The sequence below is a fragment of the Lepidochelys kempii genome, chromosome 2 (genome assembly GCF_965140265.1).
Source record: "Lepidochelys kempii isolate rLepKem1 chromosome 2, rLepKem1.hap2, whole genome shotgun sequence".
Classification (NCBI taxonomy): Eukaryota; Metazoa; Chordata; order Testudines; family Cheloniidae; genus Lepidochelys; species Lepidochelys kempii.
In genome coordinates, this window is record NC_133257.1 from 184,491,557 (window position 1) to 184,517,668 (window position 26,112).

Consider the following 26,112-nt stretch of genomic DNA (forward strand, 5'->3'; position numbering starts at 1 on the left):
ATATGAGCTCTACCCCACCACACATGCAACTGCCGGACTTTCCTCAGGACCAACAACCCTCTGTCCTCAGAAGCTGCTGACTTGCTCTCAGGTGCTGCCCTACCTCACCTTTCCTCCCCAGTGACACTTAAGAGAAATACCCTGGATTCTGCTTTTAGAAATCTGGATTATTCATGCTAGAGAGTTCTGGCTGGGCTCCTGCTTTGAATAGAACAGAGTGTTGGCTGTGTCACCTGCTTATCAAACAGTGTTGTTGTCTGAATGGTGGTGTGCTTCCTTTTAGCTCTTGCAGCTCCTGTTGGCCCTCTCCAGGCAGCCTAGGTTGCTATAAACCACATGCTGGGTCTAGAAGGGATGAGTGGAAGTGTGTGCTCTGAGGGACTTTTCTCCTCAGTCCCCTTCCACCACAGCTGCTAAGGGGAGCCAGCACTTCAGCTCACAGGCAGACAGATGTTCTAGTTGAACTTGAGTTTCTCACGGCTTTGTTGTCTGCTGACCCCCTGGATGTGGGGAGTTCACAGCCTGCCAGGCCTCAGCCCCCTGCAAGGTCATGGTACCAGATCAGACCAACCCTGAGGCATGGCTCAAGAGTTGGACTGACCACGGCTGGTAGCTCAGCCCACATAGTTCTGGGCTTGCAACAAGTGCTAGTCTCTGCATGCTGTCTTCACTGCAGTGCCTCTGCATCAGCTATGTCTATCCTGGCAGAGGTTGGGTTCACAAACCACTCAAGGTTCCCTGAGGCATCCTTGACAGACCCCTGTTTTACGGGTCCCCAAAGTAATAGCTTTATGGCAGGCTTCGAGGTACCTTTTAGCCCAGCTCTAAGATGGTAGGTACCAAGTTTATTTCTGATGCTGCCAATAGCTTCTTGCCACCTGTCTCTGAATGCCCGTTGAGGGGCAAAGCAAAATACAGATCTGTTGTTCCTGGAAGGGCTATCACATGTCCCCCTAAAACTCAACACTTGGCTAACAGCTGCTTTCTAAAAGATAAAAAAAACATTTTTAATTTTTCTTCCCTTCTGCAGCATTTCCCAAACTTTGGAACTCTGGGCCGGGGAGGTGGTATGCTGGGATACCATAGGAGTGAGAGGTGGTGGATCATGGTAGTTTTTCAGCATGAGGATATTGGAATTTAAAAATGGGAAATGTTTCATCTTTACAAAAACTAAAACTTAACATTTGATGAAACCGTTTTCTATCTTGATCTTAGAAAGCTGTGCACATGCTATGGTTGCATGCTGGATGTGTGAGAGAGAGAGAACACCGCTTGGCAAGCAGTCGGTCAGACCAGAAAGGGATTTTGGTGATGGGAAACGCTACAAAGGCTCTGCAAATCCCTAACTGTGTAACCCCCAGCATGTTTTGAAATGTACTGTTACAAATATGAAAGCCTGTAAGGGAGTTGTGATTAAATGGGCATTTAAAAAAGGTAATCCGTTGTAATCAGAGAAAGGTGAGTAATCCCTGGTCTATTCTATCCCTCTAGCCTTTTATGCTTCACTCATGACCATGCCACTGAGTCTCTACTCTACTCTTCTTCACCCAGATTTTCAGGATACTAACCCTTTCATTTTTATAGCTATTAAATAGATTCTTTCCATTGTGCCTAGTCTCTTTCTGAGTAGGTTCTTTCCCAACCCTCCCCCCCCTTTTTTCCTAAATTCCAAAGAGTCCAAGGCTTTCAAGATCTGTGAACATGTTCAAGTGAAATTTTTCTCAGAAAAGAGGGAGCATAAAAATGATGGCATTTTCTTATTCAACAGAGCTGCACCCTGTGTCAGAGTTCTGTATGCTGCCTTTAGTGACAAAAATAAATGTTAGAATTGTAAAGCCAACAGAGCGAAAAGAAACTGTGTTTTGTTCTGGCTTACAGCAGAACTATTTAAATTAGTTCCTAGCATAGGGACAGATTTTGCCCTCCATTACACCAGAGCAATTCAATGAAAGAACTTGAAGACAACTGAGTTGCACAGTTGAAACTGAGAGCAGAATTTAGTCTGCAGAATCTTTTATTCAGATCTTTCTGAGCTGGCAGTCAGAAAACTCATATATGTACTTGTATAAACTGAGCAAATTTTTTGATCTGGAAATAATTAGTAGATGGCAAACACGGAATCCCATGTTACTGTTTTGCTTAGAGTCACTCTTCAAATAGAACTGTGTTAAGATCCAAACCCAGAGTTTGGGTCCTGGGCTGACAGAGATATGGAAGAGGGGGATGAAGCAGCCTTCCTGGCCCCTATGGGAATAGAGAGGACAGGAACGTGTTTGCTGCAGCAGCCTTGCTTCCTGACTCACCTGTGCCCTTTGTTTGCTCATTGCTGCACAGGGAGTTTGTGTGGTTTGGGGCTTTGTCTTGCTTTGGAGTGCGTACCATGTGTGTCACATCCTCTGTACAGCAGAACCACACCAGTTCCACTGCTAAGGGACTGGGTTTTGCCCTAAGTGTCTGTGTCTGTCTGGACTCTAGTAAATTGATCTCTCTGTTAGGGTATGTCTACACTACGAAATTAGGTCGATTTTATAGAAGTTGATTTTTAGAAATCGATTTTATACAGTCAATTGGGTATGTGCGCTCTAAGCTCATTAAGTTGGCAGAGTGCGTCCTTACTACCATGGCTATCCCACAGTTCCCGCAGTCTCCGCTGCCCATTGGAATTCTGGGTTAAGCTCCCAATGCCTGATGGGGCAAAAACATTGTCGCGGGTGGTTTTGGGTACATGTCTTCAGGCCCCCCTCCCTCCCTCCATGAAAGCAATGGCAGACAATCGTTTCATACCTTTTTTCCTGGGTTACCCATGCAGACGCCTTAGCACAGCAAGCATGGAGCCCGCTCAGCTCACCATCACCGTACGGCTCCTGGGTGCTGCTGGCAGATGCAGTACTGCATTGCTACACAGCAGCAGCTCCTTGCCTTCGCGGCAGACGGTGCAGTAGGACTGATAGCCATCGTATGTCTCCTGGGTGCTCCTGGCAGACCTCAGTGAGGTCTATTCTCCTCTTAGAGCACCGAATGGGAGCCAGACACTCCAGGTCATTCTCTTCTTTAAGTTTCGTCTCATGGAGATTCAGTCTTGCCTGGAATATCATGCGAGTTGGAGGCTTCTGCCTCAGGCTGCTCTCCCAGCTGGCAGCACCGTGTGGTCGCACCTACCCCAGCCTACCCCTTGCTCCCATGGCTCATGAAGCCTGGACAGTAGTAAGGAGCAGTTCAACTGTAGGCGGAGCAAGTGCAGAATCATAGAATATCAGGGTTGGAAGGGACCTCAGGAGATCATCTAGTCCAACCCCCTGCTCAAAGCAGGACCAATCCCCAACTAAATCATCCCAGCCAGGGCTTTGTCAAGCCTGACCTTAAAAACTTCTAAGGAAGGAGATTCCATCACCTCCCAAGGTAACGCATTCCAGTGTTTCACCACCCTCCTAGTGAAAAAGTTTTTTTCCTAATATCCAATCTAAACCTCCCCCACTGCAACTTGAGACCATTACTCCTCGTTCTGTCATCTGCTACCACTGAGAACAGTCTAGATCATCCTCTTTGGAACTCCCTTTCAGGTAGTTGAAAGCAGCTATCAAATCGCCCCCCTCATTCTTCTCTTCTGCAGACTAAACAATCCCAGTTCCTTCAGCCTCTCCTCATAAGTCATACGTTCCAGTCCCCTAATAATTTTTGTTGCTCTCTGCTGGACGTTTTCCAATTCTTCCACATCCTTCTTGTGGGGCCTGAAACTGGACACAGTACTCGAGAGGACGCCTCACCAATGTCGAATATAGGGGAACGATCATGTCCCTGGATCTGCTGGCAATACCCCTACGTATAATCCCAAAATGCCATTGGCCCTCTTGGCAACAAGGGCACGCTGTTGACTCATATCCAGCTTCTCATCCACTGTCACCCCTAGGTCCTTTTCTGCAGAACTGCTGCCTAGCCAGTCCGTCCCTAGTCTGTAGCGGTGCATGGGCTTCTTCCGTCCTAAGTGCAGGACTCTGCACTTGTCCTTGTGAACCTCATCAGATTTCTTTTGGCCGAATCCTCCAATTTGTCTAGGTCCCTCTGTATCCTATCCCTACCCTCCAGCGTATCTACCTTTCCTCCCAGTTTAATGTCATCTGCAAACTTGCTGAGAGTGCAATCCACACCATCCTTAACTTGCTGGCAAGAATACTGTGGGAAACAGTGTCAAAAGTTTTGCTAAAGTCAAGGAACAACATGTCCACTGCTTTCCCCTCATCCACAGAGCCAGTTATCTCATCATAGAAGGCAATTAGATTAGTCAGCTGACTGTTCCTGATCACTTTCCTCTCCTCTAAGTGCTTCAGAATTGATTCCTTGAGGACCTGCTCCATGATTTTTCCAGGGACTGAGGTGAGGCTGACTGGCCTGTAGTTCCCAGGATCATCCTTCCCTTTTTGAAAGATGGGCACTACATTAGCCTTTTTCCAGTCATCCGGCCCCCCCGATCGCCATGAGTTTTCAAAGATAATGGCCAGTGGCTCTGCAATCACATCCGCCAACTCCTTTAGCACTCTCAGATGCAGCGCATCCAGCCCCATGGACTTGTGCTCGTCCAGCTTTTCTAAATAGTCCCAAACCACTTCTTTCTCCACAGAGGGCTGGTGGTAGAATGTGCCTTTGGACATTTAAAAGCTCGCCAGCGCTGTTTGCTGACTAGGTCAGACCTCAGCGCAACCAACATTCCCATTGATATTGCTGCTTGCTGTGTGCTCCATAATATCTGTGAGAGTAAGGGGGAGACGTTTATGGCGGGGTGGGAGGTTGAGGCAAATCGCCTGGCGGCTGATTTTGAGCAGCCAGACACCAGGGCGATTAGAAGAGCACACCAAGGCGCGCTGTGCATCGGAGAGGCTTTGAAAACCAGTTTCACGACTGGCCAGGCTACGGTGTGACAGTTGTGTGTGTTTCTCCTTGATGCAAACCCGCCCCGTTTTTTGTTGATTTTTAATTCCCTGTAAGTCAACCACACTCCCCCCTTCGAAATAAAGTAACTATTGTTTTGTAACCATGCACTCTTTCTTTATTAATAAAAAAAAAATGAGATGACTGACAAGGTAGCCCGGGTGGGGTGGGGGAGGAGGGAAGGACAAGGCTACATTACTTATTGTAGCCACACTAAAAATCAAACTGCCTTCTGTTGCCTGGGCCATCATCTGGAGTGGAGTGGCTGGGTGCCTGGAGCCGCCTCCTCCGCATTCTTGGGCATCTGGGTGAGGAGGCTATGGGACATGGGAAGGGAGGGCATGTGGTTATACAGTGGATGCAGTGGGGAGTCTGTGTCCTTGTTGGCTTTCCTGCAGCTCCAACAGACGTTTCATCAAGTCTGTTTGCTCCCCATTAGCCTCAGCATTGCGTCCTGCCTCTGCTCTTTGCTCTCACTTAATTCTTTCGTGGCCTCTGCCACTGAATGCCTTCATGCATTAAGCTGTGCCCTATCAGTGCAGGAGGACCGCATGAGCTCAGCAAACGTCATCGTGAGTGCGTTTTTTTTCGCCTTCTAATCTGTAATAACTTCAGAGACGGAGATGATAGGGGGAGCGTAGAAACATTCTACGCTCTACAATTCTGGGGGGACTGCATGGTCACCTGTGCTGCTGAGTTCACCACGCTGACCAAACAGGAAATGAAATTCAAAAGTTCCCAGGGCTTTTCCTTTGTACCTGGCTAGTGCATCGGAGTTCAAAGCGCTGTTCAGAGTGGTCACAATGGAGCATTCTGGGATAGCTCCTGGAGGCCAATACCGTTGATTTGGTCCACACTACCCCAAATTTTACCCAGCATGGTCGATTTTAGCGCTACTCCCCTCATCGGAGAGGAGTACAGAAGTCTATTTTAAGAGCCCTTTGGGTCGACGGAATGGAGTTGGTTGTGTGGACGCAGTCATTTTTAAATTGACCTAATGCGGCTAATTCCACCTAACCCCGCAGTGTAGACCAGGCTTCAGAGACAAAGGTAGTCCCTCTAGCCATAGGTGTGCTGAGCCTGCCTAAGAAAAGTTGAAGTTTATTAGCATAGTCACACTTTCTGCTGGGAGAAGCTTAGAAGCCAGGAAGAGAAATGATGCCTTAACGACAGGAGGGGATAAAAAGGGTCCAGAAGAGTGCAGCAGTTGAGGTTCGTTTCAGAAAATGAGGGATGAGAGCAGGAGAATAAAGCTCTTTTTTTTTTTTTTTTAATTCCCATGAATTTAGTCCTTTTGATAAAGGTGCCAGACTGAGAGCCCCAGAGGTGGAGGTCCTTTAACAGATACAGCAGAGGCAGCAGCACTGCAAATTTCTCAGTACAGCCTCACCTAAGTGCCTAAGCCCTTTCCAGGAGACCATCACCTTTAGGACTAAAAGTGTAGTTCACTTTTCACGCCTTATGAATCCTTGGCCTCTGCTGGTTGTGAGTTAGTGTGGTGTGGTGATATATTTTGTCATGTGCACACCCCTGTCTATTAAGAAGTGGACAGAGGCCAACTCGCTTCTCATAGGGAACCAAGCAGCTTCTGGTGATACATGTTGTTAAGCAAAGTAGAATTCTTTCTGTAAAGCAATAATTAGAACGCTCTTCTGACCTGGAAACAGAAAGTCCGTGTCTGCTTTCAGTTTTTGTTTGTGTTTTTTTGTTTTTCTTGATTGTTATGTTGATCAGTGTTCAGGTCTCCCTCCCTTTTTGGAGGGTTATTTAAATCCAGTCTAATTTGTCCAATTCTATCTGGCTTTACTTGTTATCTGATCTCCATATAGGAGGCCTCCTCTATATTCAGTACTGTTGTATTTAGCTTGAGACAGTTTAATAGCCAAAAGAAAAGGAGTACTTGTGGCACTTTAGAGACTAACAAATTTATTTGAGCATAAGCTTTTGTGAGCTACAGGTCACTTCACGAAAGCTTATGCTCAAATAAATTTGTTAGCCTCTAAGGTGCCACAAGTGCTCCTTTTCTTTTTGCGAATACAGACTAACACGGCTGCTACTCTGAAACCTGTCTTTAATAGCAAAGGTGCTTTACTCTTAACCCTTTGGATTCTCCTCCAAAGGCTCCTGCATTAACTAATTAATATTTAACGGTCAAGATTTCACAGTTGCGTATTTGGTGCCTGATAAAGATTCCTTTCCTGACACTGGGAGTTGTTCTGAAACTGAAGGTTTTTTCTTCAGGTGTTAAGAACTTGCACTATTGGGGCAATTAGATGCAGTGCTGTCTGATTTTGCATTCTCTGTCTGTACCACATCCAGTCAGTCCTCTCATTCTTTGTGAGAAGGTTTGAGGTATCTGGAGCGTCATTGTGGTTTACAACTCACCTCCCATTCAGGGTATAACAACCCGAGTTATTGCTTTGCCATTTTCCAAGAATGGGAAGTGTCTGATTGAATACTTTTTGAGTTATCCAGTGATTTCTTGTTTCCTTGAGGTACTAAAGTAGCAACTCATTTACCACTAGTTTGTGAAGTCCTTTATGGAGTCCTAAATCTTCTGTCTTGAAAAAGTATGGTCAAACTGCAGCTTTATTATGTAGTTGGTGGCCTTTGTTATCAGGACCTCAGACCAGATGTTCATAATAGCCCCTTCTGGCCTTAAAATCTATGAATCTAAGCCTCCTAAGCAGATCTCGGAACAGAACCTTCTTGCTTGCCTAAGGTAGCATTGATTTTGTTTGTTTGTTTTTCCCCCCATGATGCTGGATATAGAGTACTAATGCAAGACTGCCAGTTACATATACTGTATTTTACATATTGTACCTTATACATATTACATATACTGTATTTTAATGGGGATTTGTATTTTTTTTTCCAGTCAGTGATTCTGGAATCAGTTTGCATTGGTCATTATTTTATTGCTATTCTGCTTCTATTTAATTATCTTTTGCTTTGCTTCCTTGCAGAAATTCCTGAAGAAATGGTTTGTGACATTTATGATACCTGTGCTAGCAGCTTCATAAAGCTTTTGTTGGAGAAGCAAATGTGGCATGAAGTTTTGCTATTGCTAACACGGAAAGCGAACGGGGAAATGCCATCATGTGGTGGACTCATCAGAAACTGCAGACTTTCAGACCTCAACATTGGCAGTGTTATCAAACAGGTTGACAGACGGGATAAGCGACGGGTGCATCTCGTAAGATGCTTGCTAGAAAGAGGAGGTGAAAACTCAGATATTAAAATGTCCTAGAAGATTTTGAACTTCTGTTTGCTGACTGAAACAGATTATTTTAGAAATATCACAACCTGACTCTTTTGGCCCAGTGTAAATGCAATAGCTGTTTTATTAAAGGCTTGATTCTGTCCCCTATATTGATTGTGGAGTAAGCTACTACTCATCTTGAGTAAGTGTGGCAGAATCTGATCTGAAATGGATATAGGATTGTATTTGAGGAGGAAATGGTCAAGCATTATTTTTGCCTTAAGCTTTGCTTGATTTTTTTTAATTGTAGTTAGTTTGTTCGTTTTGTTTATTTTACTTCCTCATTCCCTTTCCTCAATTTCTTCCTGGTTAAAAGAGCAGAATTGACATCATTGCCTTGGTGTGTCACAGTTGCTTTAGCTATTCGCTTCTTGGGAGACTCTTCGTAAAGAGACTACCATGCTTATCCATTTTGAAGTTTCCACTTTAAATCTGAATGGGAAATTACAGGTTCTCATTTTGGGTGAGGAGAACTGTAAAAAGCTTGTGTTCTTTGTTCTGAATGTAAGTAGGCACTGTTAGCCTCACTTAGGACCCCCATATTATTTTCCTTAAGGTTTTTCATGGCAAAAATGTATTCACACACACACACACACACACACACACACACACCTCTTTCTATATAGTATTCTAGGTGCTTTACAATAAGCATGAAGACAAGCTCCATCCTCCAAAGGGTGTTCAGTGCAAGTAGCTGAAGTTTTAAAAAGAGAGGGAGAGAGAAAAAAAATGAAATAGCCATTGTGGCTCACCATATATGACGGCTTTTGGAGAAGAGGAGCAGTTACTAGTTGTGACTGTGTCTGTTCTGTTTTAGTCCTTTGCCCCTGCTAGGTCTGGCAATCAGGACTACTCTGACACGTTTTTTTCCCCCCTCGACCAATGCAATGGGGATAAATTAATATTTTTAAAAGTGGTGGGGGGAAGTAGTCTTAAAGTGTGCCACTAATGTGTACAAGCAGCACTATAGCTTTGTGTAGGTCTGAAGCCAGAAGAACTCACATTCTTTTCTTTTAGTATGTGACTTCTACACTGATTTATTGAAACGGGTATGTTGAGGGAAATCCTGGCCTTCATATTTAAAGAGAAAAATTGTTTTTAACTTGATTCAGTTTTGGGAGCGCTCATATGAGGTTGGCTTAATATTTGAATTTCCTTAATATTCTGTTAAATGTATAAATGTGATCAGCTGGTTAAACAATGCATATATTCTTTTTTAACATCTACTTTCTCAACGACTGAAACTGAAGTCTTACATTTGATGCTCTCTTTGAGTTTACAGATCTAGTGTATCAAATTTAATCTTAAGTATTCTAATCTATTTCACTAGCTTCACCTGAGGGGACTGGAGACATCCCTGAAAAACCACTGCAGATATGCTTGAAAAATAATGATTTTGAATTGGCTTATTTGCTGCTGAGCCATGGTGCAGATACTCGGAGTGTTTCTATTGTTGAAGGTGATACTCCTTTGCATGCTGCAGTCTCCATCTGCTTAGATAAAAGTGGTGAGTCTTTCTTTTGGTGCGCAGGTCCACCTAAACGTTTATTTTATTCTGATTTATTTTTAGGAAGGAAGCTTTATTATTTCTACTTCTACACCTGCATAATGAGTAATATTGTATAGGAACCAAAAAAAGTGAAGGGTCAGAGAAGGAAGAGAAATGTTGAAAACTGAGTTACAACTGTTGAGTCTCCAGAATTTGCCCCATAATTTCCTTAAGTTCTTTACTCTATTTTTATTCAGTCCTTACCCAAGCTAAGCATTCATTGACTTCAGTGGGAGCTTTGCCTGAATAGGGACAGAATAAAAACTGAGTAAAACACTTTAGAGCTTGGTCCAAAAGAAATTAGTATAAATTAAATAATACAGATTATTTAATATTATTTTATATTGTGTTTATATATTGATTTTCAGAAAGCCTTTGACAGGGTTCCTCACCAAAGGCTTTTAAGCAAAGTAAACTGTCAGTGGATAAGAGGGAAGGTCCTCTCGTGGATCGGTAACTGGTTAAAAGACAGAAAACAAAGGGTACGAATAACTGGTCATTCTCAAATGGAGAGAGGTAAATAATGCTGTTCCCCAAGGATCTGTACTGGGACCAGTGCTGTTCAACATATTCATAAATGATCTGGGGAAAAAGGGGTAAACAGTGAGGTGGCAAAATTTGCAGACGATGCAAAGTTACTGAAGATAGTTAAGTCCAAAAAGAGTTACAGAGATCTCACAAAACTGGGTGATGGGGCAACAAAAGGGCAGATGAAAATGCAAAGTAACGTGCATTAGAAAATATCCCTGTTATACATACAAAATGATGGTGTCTAAATTAGCTGCTATTCAAGAAGGAGATCTTGGAGTCATTGTGAATAGTTCTCTGAAAACATCTGATCAGTGTGTAGCGGCTGTCCAAAAAAACCAAAACAAAACAAAAAAAACCCCAAAACAAAAGACACCCTAGCAGAGTGTTAGGAATCATTAGGAAAAGGATAGATAATAAAACAGAAAATATCATAATGTCACTATATAAATCCATGCGCCCACACCTTGAATACTGCATGCGGTTCTGGTCACCCCATCTCTATAAAGATATATTAGGATTGGGAAAAGGTACAGAGAAGGGCAACAAAAATTATTAGGGGTATGGAACAGCTTCCAAATGAGAAGAAATTAAAAAGACGGGGACTTTTCAGCTTGGAAAAGAGACAACTACGATGGGATATGATAGAGGTCTATAAAATCTTGGTTGGTGTGGAGAAAGTGAATAAGGAAGTGTTGTTGTTTACTCCTTCACATAATGCAAGAACCAGGGGTCACCCACTGAAATAATAGGCAGCAGGTTTAAAATGAACAAAAGGAAATATTACTTCACACCATTCCCTGACAACAAGTTCCACTGTGTGTGTGTGTGTGAAGGCCAAAACTATAACAGGGTTCAAAAAAGAACTAAATAAGTTCATGGAGGATAAGTCTATCAGTAGCTATTAGCCAAGATGCTCAGGGACACAACACCATGCTCTAGGCGTCCCTAAATCTTTGACTGCCAGAAGATGGGACTGGATGACCAGGGATCGACCACTCAATAAATTGCCCTGTTCTGTTCATTCCCTCTGAAGCATTTGGCATTGGCCATTGTTGGAAGGCAGGATACTGGGCTAGATGGACCATTGGTCTGACCCAGTATGGCCCTTCTTATGTTCAGATAAACTGTCAAGTTGGGTTCAAAATTCAGGTTTTGTATAAAAATGGTTTTGTAAATCCAAAGGATTAAAGCAATGTCTTTATTGAAGTTTTTCTTACAATTGTGTACATTTTTTTAAGATGAAAATTATCAATAATTTGGCTGTCATGCTATAGCCAGGGTTTACAATGTAGAATTTTTTTTTTCATGTATACTCAAATTGCCACATGACTAAGACTAAAAACGCTGTAGAATATCTGATGTCTCTAATCTTCTGGAGGGCATATAGATGGCTCAGGAAAGTTCAGCTTTGTGAATGTGGTTTGAAGTTGGACCCGGTTTATAGTGACCAAATGCTACCAACATCAGATGTTGTTGGGTGACCTATTGAAACGAACATAGTTCCTTACCAAGCTGACAAATGTCCAACGTCAGAAACATCAAAAGAGCTGGCACTTTTGTTGGCAGTTGCATGGGGAGAAGCTGTTAATTGAGCAGACATGGAGACTAAACAAGTCTTTCACCCGAGAAGATTAAAAGAGAAATTCAGCACAATGGTGGGGGGAATGTGGCAAATCTTCTGTTGCCTTTGCTGCTATTGTCTCTTTTTCTGAAATAGCCCTAAAAAACGATGTTTTCTATCAAAACGAGGTGTTTTAGAAGCAGTAAATTCACTTTATTATTTGAAAGGACACTTATTTTCAGTTAATAGCAGCAAAGAGATTAGTAATATAGATTTTTCTGGTTCTCAGGAGAAAGTATATTTAAGTTTGTGATTTGTTGTTATATTTCTTTCAGATGACATTGGTTTACGCTTTCTGAACTATCTACTGGATCTCTATGGTTCAAACCCATCCGTTTTCCCACACCTTAATCCAAACAGCCAAGATAAGAATGGAAATACAGTGATGCATATTATATTTCAGAAAGCACAGACAAAGCAGGTTAAGAAAATAATGGATTTGTTAGCAAAGTTTGACATTAACTTTAACTTGAAAAATAAATTAGGAAAAGATGTGAGGCACAGAATAAAAAAAAATGACCCTCGGCTACTCACCTGGAATACAGCTGTGTCAGAGAAAAGGAAGTACCGGCAAGATACAGTAGGGCAACTAGTTAAGCTGCCTAAATCCATTCCAGTCTGTAACACATCACAGCCAAAAAGCACAGCTCATTCATCATCTGCATCTGTCTGGAGAGCATCACCTGGCAACTCAGCACCTGCTAATACAGATCCAGTTCCTGATACCTGGGAAGAAGCAGACGATGCTCAGTTGACAAAGCAAGAAACTGGAGAAGTAAATAAGCCCTTAACTTTGCGGGAAAGCCTAGTGAAAGCAATCACAGATTTAATCCAGCATCTTCAGTTGGGTGACAACCCGATAGAGGATAATTCTCAGGTACCAAACCCATCTTCAGCACTAACCAGTGTTGAAGGTAAAAAGAGCGAGCCCCAGCAAACCTGTGGATATGAGAGTTTGGCTCACAGTAAAGGAGAGGGTGCTGACTCTGAGAAAGTGGAGGATACTGAGAAGGAGTGTGATGAATCTGACATGCCTATGCCTAATGGCATAGGTGAAGAAACAGTGGAAGTTAATGGGCAGATTCAGGACATTGAGGCATATATTCAGGACTTTGATAACATGACATGGGAAATAGAGTGCACTTCTGAAATGCTGAAGAAGCTAGGCAGCAAAGCTGTACCTCATTATATGAAAAAGAAAATTATACTGGCAATTCAGCAGCTTGGAAATGGAGAATGGACCCAGGGCCTCCAAAAGCGGCTAAAACATTTGAAAGCTGATATTCAGCTGTATGAAGCTAAGCTGGACAAAGGAGCAAGGATGTTATGGGAGCTTGCAATAGACTTTTCTCCCCGTTGCAGTGAGGCTGCAGAAAAGATTATAGAGACAGAACAGTCTATACATCCTCTAGAGAAATCTGGGAGAGTTTACACTGAAATCATTAGAATATGGGACATTGTTCTTGATCATTGCAAACTCGACCGTGCTATCAGCACTATATGTACTGCATACAACCGTGGCTTGTCGTGCATCTTGAGGAAAAAACTCAAGGGTATAAGTAAAATCAAGCAATCTTCTAACTTGAAAACGCAAAAGCGCATTCCTCGTTGTTATGTTGAAGACACAGAGGCAGAAAAAACAAAAGAACACATCATACCTGAATACTTCCCTCCAGCCAGTGCAGTGGAAACGGAATATAATGTAATGAAATTTCACAGCTTCAGTACTAACATGGCACTTAACATCATAAATGATATGAATTCTGCTGTTGAATACCCCTTCAGAGTTGGTGAGTTAGAGTATGCAGTGATTGACCTCAGTCCCAAACCCATGGAGCCAATAATCTTAATTGGACGGAGTGGAACAGGAAAGACTACTTGTTGCTTATATAGACTATGGAAGAAATTCCATTCTTACTGGGAGAAAGCACAGCTGGCAGGAGCCCCTTTGCTGGTTAGACAAATGTGGCAGAGAAGAAAGTTTGAAATTGAATCTGAAAAAAGTGCAGGGGAGGAAGAAGATAATGAAAAGCAACACAACAATGACTCCAGTGAGTCAATTGAGTTGGAAAGCATAGATGATGAACAAGATGATGAAGGTGAACAATATTCAAGTGCAGATGACACTGAATTGAATTTATTAGGTGACTGTGAAGAGGAGGAAGAGCATAGCACAGAAGAATCGGACAACTTGGAACACTTGCATCAAATCTTCGTTACTAAAAATCATGTTCTGTGCCAAGAGGTTCAGAGGAATTTTATCGAGCTCAGTAAGTCTTCTAAGTCAACAAGTCATTTCCAGCCACTTGAGTCAAATGTTTACAAGCTACAAGATGTTAAAGATGAAAATTTCCCATTGTATGTCACCTCAAAACAGTTGTTACTTTTACTTGATGCATCCATGCCTGATCCATTTTTTCTTAGGAATGAAGATGGAAGTCTTAAAAGAACCATTGTTGGTTGGTCCACTCAAGAAGATTTGGTCATACCAAATTGGCAAGAGGAGGAGGAAGAAAGTAACGCTGAAGTAGAATATGGTGAGGATGAAAAGGCTGCCGAAGCTCACTCAAGAGAAAATGATCCTCGAGTTTTCGTGACTTATGATGTGTTTGCTAATGAAATGTGGCCAAAAATGATGAAAGGCAAAAACTCCTATAACCCTGCATTGGTTTGGAAAGAAATAAAATCTTTTTTGAAAGGGTCTTTTGAAGCGCTAAGTTGTCCCCAGGGTAAACTTACAGAAGAAGAGTACAAAAAACTAGGGCGGAAGAGATCACCAAACTTCAAGGAAGACCGGAGTGAAATCTATCGTCTCTTTTGTCTTTATCAGCAAATAAGGTCACAAAGAGGTTACTTTGATGAAGAAGATGTCCTATACAATTTATCTCAAAGACTCTCTAAGCTTGAGGATCTACCATGGTCTGTCCATGAGCTTTATGGTGATGAGATTCAAGACTTCACTCAAGCTGAGCTAGCGCTGTTAATGAAATGCATCAATGACCCTAACGCAATGTTCCTTACTGGTGACACTGCACAAAGCATAATGAAGGGAGTTGCTTTTCGTTTTAGTGATTTGAGGTCACTGTTCCACTATGCCAGCAAGAACTCAGTTGACAAGAAGCAATGTGTTGTTAGAAAACCTAAAAGGATATATCAGCTGTATCAGAACTACAGATCTCATTCAGGTAGAGAAATTACCATATTATGTTTTGGGGACAAGATCTTCAAAAGGCAGTCGTGATTGTGGATGTCTTAATATTTCGGTGCTCAACCATGAGATACTTTTTAAAGGGAACTGATTTTCAGACGGCAGGTGCTCAGCGCTTTCGGAAAATCAGATCCCTTTAAGGTATCCTGAGTTGGGCACCCAAAAATGGAGTCTCCTAAAATCACCAGTCACTCTTGAAAGTCTTTCCCTCCCTGAATGTTTTGTTCGTATATGACCCATTTAGGATGAATTTTTTAAAAATGTTTTTGTCTTAAATTGCTGTTTCCACACCTCCCGAAATTCACAATTTTGAGGACAAGTGGTCTACTTCTGCTCTTGACGTTTTTTTTTTTCACATTTCTAACTTTCGCTTCTTACATAAGTCTTTGCTTAGTCTCGTAGCCTGTGTTTTGATTTGTGGTGGCCCTGCAAATCAGAGATGCTCAAATTGTATCCTACAGCTGCTGTCTCCTCCTAATCACAATCTTAATTCTGGCTTTTCCAGATTCTGTGCAATCTGAATAATGTTCATTTTTATTATAGTTTGTGTGAGATATATATTACGTTTGTAATATGTATTTTTGATCATCACAGGAATTCTACATCTGGCCTCGGGGGTGGTTGATTTACTTCAGCACTATTTCCCAGAATCTTTTGATCGTCTTCCTAGGGATACTGGCCTCTTTGACGGACCTAAACCTACTGTCTTAGAGTCTTGCAGTGTTAGTGACTTGGCAATTTTACTGAGAGGCAACAAAAGAAAAACACAACCAATTGAATTTGGAGCACATCAGGTTTGTTTTACTTTTTTATATGGTGTTTTATGTAGAGTTTTTTGGTTTGTGGCCAAATGTAATGGCACAATCCACTTTTTTCTTAAGGACCAATCCCCTGACTGCTTGCAACATTCTTTTGGTGTCCATATTGCTCCCTGATAAATTATAATGTACAAATTCAAGACTTACCTTTCTCATTTCTGCTTCAGAACCTTTTTAAACAGTATATTTGACTTTCTTTCATTGTAATTTCTGCAAAATCCTGACCCACTTTTCAGATTTTTCTCTTCCATCAATTCTCCATCTGTCTCATAATAATAGGTAGTGTGTCACTGTTCTGGCAGCTAGAAAGCAGCTTAGCATCCCCTTTTCTGGAACGTGCTGAAGTATCCACAGAGTTAACAGAGTTTTAATACTACATTGATACCAACTGTAGTCTACTTCTTAGATGACTTTGCATTGCAATAACTAATTGCTCATTCTCCACCCTCTAAATGAAATATGTTGTCATTTTGATTCATGTGTCACTAATGCATTTATGTTTTGGCAGGTGATATTAGTAGCGAATGAAATGGTGAAGGATAAGATTCCTGAGGAACTTAGTTTAGCACTTGTGCTAACAATTTATGAAGCAAAGGGCTTGGAATTTGATGATGTCCTCCTTTACAACTTTTTCACAGATTCTGAGGTATTTAATTGCACTTTATTTTCCACTTTTTCTTCTTCCCTGTTGGTCTAAAGTTGGTCTAACTGTCCTAGCTGAGGAAATATACAGTTCTCTCTAGAGACAGTCAGTTCCACTACAGAATAGGACTCAGGGCTCACTGGTAAGCAAATTGAGCTGCTGCTCGCCCATCCCTACATGGGTTGCTGCATCTTCTGTTATCCTGGCTTATTTCTGGTATTTATTTTTCTAATTTTAAAAGTTTTCTGTGATATGAGCTGGGTTCAGGAAAGTGACGGACCAGCAGTATAGGCCAGAGCAGTATAGGCCAGAGCAGTATAGGCTAGAACTCCTGGTTCTTAACTAGGAGTACACATACCCCAGGGGGTACAAAAAGGTCTTCCAGAGGGTACATCAACTCATCTAAAGATTTGCCTAGTTTTACAATAGGCTACATAAAAAGCACTAGCCAGATCAGTACAAATGAAAATTTCATACATACAATGCCTTGTTTATACTGCTTTATAGACTATACACTGAAATGTAAGTAAAATATTTGTATCAAGTAAAAAATTGATTAATTTCATAATTATATGGTAAAAATGAGAAAATAAACAATTTTTCAGTAATAGTATGCTGTGACATTTTTGTATTGTATTTGTATTTATATCTGATTTTGTAAGCAAGTAGTTTTTAAGTGAGATGTAACTTGGGGTACAGAAGACAAATCAGGCTCCTGAAAGGGATACAGTAGTCTGAAAAGGTTGCGAACCACTGGGCTAGTGCTAGGTATACTCTGCACTTCTTGAGCTTTTTAACATAGCTCTGCTAATATACCTCCCTCCTGAAGAGTGATCCTCCTGTCATTTTTATGCTGTTTTGAATCAGGAGTAATGCCATTGACTAGCAGTTAAAACAGCATAAGTGAGAGGAGAATCAGCCCCTGAATCTTTAGCATCCATAAGTCAAATCTCTGGTTTCTCTTAAAGAGAGAGCCATCTGTATGATGGTTTTGCACTGTTCACAGAAGTCTGGTAAAAAGTTAGGATGAGTCCTCTTTAATGAGGCAGAATTTGGATACAAGTCTTCAGAGTGAGAAACTATTTTGTTAATTGACTTTGCCATGTAGGCCTCATGTTTTGAGGTATGAATATAAAAAAAATCTTAAAAGTTAATTGTTCTATCATTTTTTTTTTGCACTCGAACATAAAATGATTTTGACTTAAAAAATTACAATTAGCAAGAGATGCAATAATACCTATCTTTTTTTCATAAAGACTTTTTAATTTGATTACTCAAGGTTGTGATTGCAACAAGCATGAGTTCATGACTACACCAGTCTTAACTTTTGTTTTCTTGACTTTTTCAGTTTTGTGCCACAAATTTGACATTATTGGAAGTGTTTCATTTAATAAAGCAGCAGAAAAATAGAAAAGATGCAATAATAATAAATAAAAGATGCAATAATTTAAAAGCCGCAGAAAAGATAGTTAGTAAAGATCTAACCTTTTAATTGAGAATGATGTATGGTATTTCTACAAATTAAGGCCCCAATCCACAACTTTTAGGATATAGGTAGATTGCCGCATGCAAAATCTTGTGTGTGTGCATGTGTTTTTAAAATATATATTACGTCTGTACGTATATGTAGGCACTGGTATGCAGTAGATTCGGCTAACCTGAAATCTTTGTATGTTTCTCAAATTACAGGCTTACAAAGAGTGGAAGATCATTTCTTCTTTTACCTCTTCCTCTGATTCACTAGGAGAAAGCAAGCTGGTGATTGAAACACCTTTAGAGAAAAATATTGCTACTCAAAGCAGATCTCCTGTGCTTAATCCAGAAATGTACAAGGTGATACACTGTCTGGTTTTTTTAATAACACATTGCTTAGAAACAGCAAGCCCACATTAAACTATATAAGAAAAATCTCAAAATTCAAGGAAGACTCCTAGTAAATCTTATTTAGCATTTTCATGTATAACAGTTCTTCCAGTCAATATAGCAATATTACATATTGTAATTAATTAATCCCTGATCTATCAATATTTTTTCTTTTTTTCTGGCTTTTACTGAACACGTGATTTTGATTTGCTTTGTTCTTGGGATGATTTAGAAGTTCATATGTTTTTGAACATATAGCAGGTGGGACAGCAAAGATCTTTTTATATAGTTAGCTCTTAGTTGTAGTTATGGTTAAAAAATGAATTAAGAATTAGGGACTAATTGACCTCTGTGTTGTTCCAGTCTTATACTGTTGTAACTATTAAAAAAGCAAACAAGTTACATGAGGAATGCAGTAGTGAACCAGACTCTTTAATACCAGATTTTTCGAAATTGCATGTTTAGTTTGTACTTGAAATGTCATAATTGTGTGCAAAAAATAAATGACTTCATTTGTAAATGTTTTTTAGAAATAAAACTGACTCTTTATATATGGAAATATCTAATTTGCAATACAAGTAATTGCACACAAATTAGATTCAAAATTGCACAAGCATTTTTGCAGGCATACTTCAAAATCAGGCCCTTAATATTTAAAGTGGCTTATTTTAAGAACTTTACTTTAAATAGTTAATTCTGTATGTACTCATAGCATTTCTTTTACCATGCACTCATATAATTTCCTGCGCATATGTCATTTGTCTTTTTAATCACTCTATCCTAGATGCTCAATGGAGAGCTGAAGCAACTGTACACTGCCATTACAAGAGCCAGGGTCAATCTTTGGATCTTTGATGAAAACAGTGACAAGCGGGCCCCGGCTTTTAAATATTTCATCAAAAGGGAATTTGTTCAGGTTGTCAAAATAGATGAAAACAAAGGTAAAAGCTACATCAAAACTTCCTATAAAAACTCTGAAAACAAGATAATCCACTAAATGTTTGTTGTTTTAGCAAATATTTCTAGCTTTTGAATTATCATAATATTCAAATAATATGAAGAATGGGGTGTGAGTGTGTGTTTGCTTGTCTCTGCTGTTGTACATTGAAGAGTAAAATACTATATTTTTTACTCAGTCCTTGCTCAAGCAAATTCCATTTGATTTTAGTGAGAGTTTTGCTTGCTAAACTGAGACAATGAGATGTCTCACAAACATTGTAGATCTTTTAGTGCTCTAAAAGATCTACAATGTTTGTGAGACATCTCATTGTTATCATCTTTCCTGTACAAGTGAGGAAGGTATGCAACCAACCCATAAACACTATGAATATTGATTATGAAAAACCGTCTCAGTTAAATCAATCTTGTTGTTCTTAGCAAATGAAAGAACCTATTTATTATTAAGGGACAATAAGGTGATTCTAATCTTCGTTGCCTGTGTAGTAATTTAAAATTTTTAGAGGAGGCCTTTTAAAATAAAACTTGAATTGTCCATTTTAAATGTAAGTTTAAAAAAAAGGAAAAATCTACTTTTACCCCCTGGGCATGATCAGTTTATTTGAGCATAAATCATGGGGATTTTGGAATACTGTAAAATTATGATAATCCTTAGCTTTGACATATATTAAGTGTCTTCTCTTATACCACACCACTAACATAAAATAACTATCTTCGCTCTTCTCCACTACCCAGATCTTGATGATAGTATGTTTGTTAAAACTTCAACCCCAGAAGAATGGATTGCACAAGGAGAATACTATGCTAAGCATCAGTGTTGGAAGGTAAAGGCATATGTTTGTCTGAGATAAGTTATGTTATCTCAGTTCTGAGACCCTGTTTTCGTTGTACCTATAAAAGTCACTTTAGAATCGTTTGGCTGTTTTACAGTAACAAAAATATGAGTCAGTTGGAAGTTGTGACTTTGAACCATTTAAAATTCTATTTCAGTAAACATTCTTATAGGCAAGTCACTCAATTTCTTGGAAGCATAATGATCTGGGTGATGAGCCCAGAGCCTTTTAAGGTCACAGTGTGATTTATGTCTGTATCTAATTAATCTCTTTCTAGCAGTAATATCTGAGAACCAAAGGATTTTGCTGCAATACAAAAGTCCATATAAAATATTAAGTAATAAAAAATGAAACCATCATTTTAAAGTGTGCACAGTATTATTAAAGAGGCTTGTTAGAACTCTTGACTTTTAAAGTCTATTATTTGCGAGATTACTAGCTAATATCATCCAAATTGTGTGTGTCTGGTCCGTTGATAGTGTGGAAATGTTCTGACTATTTCTCAGGTAAAAAAAATTCTATGGAAGCACAGACTGTGTTCAATTCTCCTGTCATACAGGCCCCAAAAAAAAGGGCTTCCTAATCTGATAGACTGAGTGTTCTGGAAGAAATGGGATTATCTGTATCCAACAGTGATTCCTTAGACCAGTGAGGACGTTAGTGTGAAGGTCCATCCATATCTCTGGCTACTATGGTGGGCTGTAACAAAGGGGATTGACTTAAAGCAAAGGAAAATGTGGGAGACTGTGATAGGGTGGACTAGGTCCGGAGGTCTCCTGCTGCAGGCCTCACAGCCCTGCCTCACCCTGCCCCAGACAAGAGCAGGATAAGACCTCTACGCAGCCTAGAGTGGCTGAAGGGGAGCAGCCAATCAGATGAGTTGCTGGAGTGACCAATCGGGCCAGAAGAGCCATATAAAAGAAAGCAGCAGACACAGAGCAGTCAGTTGCTGTCTGGAGCTTGAAGAGGTAGAACCAGTGCCTGGCTGTATAGAAGAGCACCAGGACCGTGGAGAGCTCACTGCAGGAAGGATTGAGCTCAGGGAAGGCAGGGTGCCTGGCCAGCTGAAAGAGCGGCAGGACCGTGGACAGCTCACTGCAGGGAGAACTGAGCTCAGGGCCTAGCCAGACCAGGCGAGGGTACCGTGATGAGCCCTGCTGGGTTTGGTTGAAGACAGAGGACAGGGAGGGCTGCCAAAAAGGACACCAACTGAGGGTACCAAGGTGGGCCCCTATTGGACTGTTAAAGAAGACAGTGCCTCCGGGAAGGAAGCCTTGGTGCTATGGCTCCATAACAGGGCCGTGAAAAAGAACTAGAGACTCTATATCCTGGATGGGGGACAGTGTGTGTGACTCAGCCAAAGGGCTGAGTCACTGAAGACCCGCTGAACAACCGTTGGCCGAGAGGGAGGGAGGGAAGCAAGCCTGCAAGAGGTGGGTGCCACCCCATTGTCAGAACAAACAGAAAAGCAGGCTCACAGCCAACCAGAAAGGGGGCACCCGCAAGACCTGGGTGCCAACCACGTTACAGAGATCCTTGGAGCTCCCACAAGCATGTGTAGGACTTATCCAAATAGTAACTAGGATTAACTAACAGAAAATGTCTTCAACTCTGCCTTTTCCTGTCACAAGAAAAACAGAAATCAAATTCAATTTTTGAACATGAAACAAATTTAGTTTTTTAATACACCATACTCCCTTCATATTTTTGGCTGTACTCTTAACGTGTCTCTTTCACTAATCTTTGGGCAATGAATTATTATTTTAATCTACAGTAAACTGCTGGAAACAAAAATAATGCATGTTTTAGTATAGTGCATATTTGAGAAGTATTTGGATCAGTAATATGTAGTTTTGTAACCTATAACAAAACACTACAAGCATGTATATGTACCCATGTGTTTTTAGCTGCTATACTCCTTTCTTTATAAGTCTGTTCTCTGCTAATCTTTGTTAAAAAATCCTGTAAAGGATTTTCAAATGCCAAGAGTGGTTTGCTTTGTGCTATAAGTGACGTTGTATCTCAGAATGGAACATGATAAACAACAAAGGCATTGGTGGGATAAGACAGACACACTATTGCAGAGTGACTATAAAGTAAATCTCACTAAAATCCTGGTAAAGCCTGTTTTTTTTTCTCTGTCGCTCTGACACTAGAGTATGATAGAATCATAGAAATGTAGGCCTGGAAGTGACTCAATAGGTCATCTAGTTCAGTTGCCTGCACTGAGGCAGGACTAGGTATTATCTCTAGACCATCCCAGACTGGTGTTTGTCTAACCTGTTCTTAAACACCTTCAATGACGGAGATTCCACAGCCTCCCTAGGTAATTTTTTCTAGTGCACAACTGCCCTTACACTTAGGTTAGATATTAGGAAAAACTTCCGATCATTCTTGCTTCAGTTTAAGTCCATTACTACTTGTTCTGTCCTTAGTGGTTAAGGAGAACAATTTATCACCTTCCTCTTTATGACAATCTTTTATCATGTGCCCCCATAGTTTTTCTCCAGATGAAATAAACAGGGTTTTTTCAGTCTTTCTTCATAGGTCATAGACCTTTAATAATTTTTGTAGCTCTCCTCTGGACTTTCTCCATATCCTTCTTGAAGTGGTGCCCAGAACTGGACACAGTAACTCTAGTTGAGGCCTTATCAGTAAGGCTACAATTCTATCACAGAGGTCACGGAGTCCCTGACTTTCTGGGACCTCCATGAGTACTTCTGGGGCAGGGCTGGAGCAGCTCTCAGCCCAGGGGCTACTGAAGCAGTGGCTGTCAGAACAGCTGACCAGCGGCCAGCTCGGGGGCTGCGGAATAGCTGACTGGAAGCCAGCCCGGGGGGCCACCAGTCAGCCATTCCCAGGGCGGGAGCAGTAGCTGGGGTTGGGTCAGCTCCCCTGGGCCTAGAGTAGCACTAGTCAGCTCCTGCAGGAGCAGCAGCAGGGCTGGAGCAGCTGCAAGCCCTGGCAATGCTCTTTGTGTCCCGTCTCCCTGGGTATTTTTAGTAAAGGTCACGGACAGGTTGCAGGCTTCCATGAATTTTTGTTTATTGCCCATGACCTGTCCATGATTTTTACTAAAAATACCCATGAGAGAATCACAGCCTTACTTATCAGTGCTGAGTAGAGTGGAAGAATTACTTCTCCTGTCTTGCTCACAACACTCCTGCTAATACATCCCCCAATGACGTTTACTTTTTCGCATCAGTATTACATTGTTGACTCATTTGGTTTGTGGTCCACTGTAACCCTCCAGGCCCTATTCTGCAGTATTCCCATTTGGTATTTGTGCGACTGATTATTCCTTCCGAAGTGTAATACTTTGCATTTATCTTTATTGAATTTCCTCCTGTTTATTTCAGACCATTTCTCCAGGTTGTCAGGATTAAATTTCAAAATGATCTTGTCCTCCAAAGCACTTGCTATCCCTCCTAGCTTGGTATCATCCTCAAACTTTATTAGTGAACTCTCTATGCCGTTCTCCAAATCATTTATGAACATGTTGAATAGAACTGGCCCCGGGACAGATTCCTGCAGGACCCCACTAAATACACCCTTCCAACTCAGTTGTGAACCACTGATAATTGGTTGGAAAAGTGTACTCAGAATGTAGTTGTGCACCCACCTTTTAGTAGGTTCATCTAGGCCACATTTTTCCAGGTTGTTTGAGAAGGTCATGTGAGACTGTATCAAAAGCCTTACAAAAGTTGAGCTAATCACTGTAACATACTCAGGGCACAGTCCAGACTAGTGAGTAGCTGTCACGCCTGCCCTTTAATCTCGGGTGCTCTTTACGCTGCTTTGCTGCTGTAGCTTCCAGTTTGGACTGCTCACAAACACCCTCTAGCATGCAAGTCACTCCCAGCTATGTCTGTGTGCACCTGCGGCCTGCCAGTCACACCTAGGCTCTTAGCAGCCCCACCACAGTCCCAGTCACAGATTTTTTTCCTCCTGAAAGGTGTGTTCTGTACTGCCCAGCCCTCTCCTGGACAATACAAGCTTATATAAAGTCCATCATTTCATTAATAGAAATGATATGCACCAAACCTTGTTATCCCAAATGGAGTTTCCCAAACACTTCAGTTCAAACAAACTGAATGAGATAAAACAACAAAACAGGATTATTAACTACAAAGGGAGAGATTTTAAGTGAATACAGGTATTGAGACATAAAAGTCAGAAATAGTTACAAGAAAAATGAAGATAAAATGGAACTTATGCTTAACTTTACACTGAATATTAACGTAGTGTAAGTTTTTTCTCACCATATGCTCTCAGCGGTCTTACTGGCCAAATTTCTTCTACTGAATGGCTGCTTCCTTTGTTCCCTCTGGTGCAGTGAATTGATGGACAGAGAGCGTGAGGAGGCGGGGTGCCTTGGGTTGATTATCTTTTACTTTTTATAATCCTCTTCCCCCTTTTGACAAGCATCTCCAGCTGAGGCACTCTGACACCTCCCAGGATGCCAGGTCAGGCCAACAGGTGGATGCCTCCTAGAGGCGATGCATGCAGGGGCACGCAGGGTCACATCTCCCCCAGGTTGCTGCTTGGCTTGTAGTGAGCATGCTCAGTAACATCTGCTGAAACTAGTGCCCTCACTCTGTCCCCCGATTATTGACAGGTACAGGTAGTCTGATGCCTCCATCCTTCTTAGAAGCAAGTCACCAACCATCATCACCCTCCGTTTCCTCTTGGGAGTGGTGGCCATGATCCTCCCAGCCTTGGAAATTCATGGCTTCTCCTCCTCCCCCAATGGTCTGGGGGAGATTCCTCATCCCTTGTTGCCAGGGCAGCATACCATTTGTTTAAATCTCTATGAATAGAAGGTTGGGAGCAGGGCTGGAGCACTGCCTGTTGCCGAAGTAACCAGCAGCCAGGTTCCTCCCAGTGAAGGAGCCATTTCCTCCTTTCCTTGTGATAGTACTGCAGTCCTCTCCAGCCCGTTGCTTCCTTCATCGTAGAGGTCTTCTTCCGCCTGTGCACACATGCTCCTCAGCCTAGCCACCTCCTCCTGTGGCTTTCCCATATGCTTCCTGGGAGGTTCTGCCAGTAGACACCTTTTCACATTGGATGGTCTTCCCAGCCTGGCTGTCTGTGAGGAGGAAATGCAGGTCACAGTCTCTGCAAATCCATACCAAGACCTGGGTAGAGACATCCATGGTTGGGTTCTCTGTCTGGACACAGGTGCAGGTGGAGGAGCCAGAAGCATTGGTGATGCAGCCTTTCCAAGACGTGCTGATTTGATTTTTCTCCCTCCTACAAGCTCCCTCTCAAACTCTTCTGTTGGCTAGCTCCCCTTGGTCACTTAGCATCTGGCAATTAAGCCCTTCCCTCCTAAGTCAGCCTTTCCTCCTTGTTAACAAACTGGAATGGTGATCACAAGGATGATCAAAGTTCAAAGGGCAGAAGGTTAGTGCCTTGCTAGTGGTCATTCAACTAGCAGGCCTCTGGCCCACACTCTCTCACAATCCCGAACAGATAGTCACCAACAGACCACCACTGTAAATTTTAAGCAAACTGAAAAAAAACCAGACAAGCTTGCCCACTCATGCCAAGAACTAGTGCTCGCTGCTTCTTCAGCAGGGGCTCTCCCTCTCAAAGTCCCCTGTTGTTGTCATAGGACAGTACTGGTATATTAACAGTGTATGTAAACAAATAGTCCCTGTTCTGTGATTTTTGCTCTAGGTTGAACAGATCTTTTTTCATCCTACAGTGATCTAACTGAATAAGTGCTTTTTAGGCAATACCTCCCTAACTTTGTGTGAATTGCTTTGTGCACAGTTTAAACGTTGGAGAATCAGCTTCTAATCTCAGGCAGTGCATATTGCCCATGTATGTTTTGAAAAATCCATTACTTCATGTGTTGAATATTTTTTAACTATATGGTAGTGAATACGGAACATCTGA

At 41.5% G+C, this 26,112-nt stretch overlaps 1 protein-coding gene across 9 annotated transcripts in view; it reads left to right on the plus strand.

The window, feature by feature from the left end:
• The window catches only part of TRANK1 (tetratricopeptide repeat and ankyrin repeat containing 1), a 92,844-nt gene that overhangs the window by 50,425 nt on the left and 16,307 nt on the right, over positions 1 to 26,112 (plus strand). For 6 of the 9 annotated variants that reach the window (XM_073332986.1, XM_073332988.1, XM_073332987.1 and 3 more), the window contains 8 exons: positions 7,890 to 8,144; positions 9,516 to 9,692; positions 12,162 to 15,071; positions 15,689 to 15,888; positions 16,421 to 16,558; positions 18,245 to 18,388; positions 19,203 to 19,359; positions 20,111 to 20,199. In XM_073332986.1, coding sequence (XP_073189087.1) covers positions 7,890 to 8,144; positions 9,516 to 9,692; positions 12,162 to 15,071; positions 15,689 to 15,888; positions 16,421 to 16,558; positions 18,245 to 18,388; positions 19,203 to 19,359; positions 20,111 to 20,199 — 4,070 coding nt within the window. The other 3 variants (XM_073332992.1, XM_073332989.1, XM_073332993.1) reach the window with 3 other exon arrangements.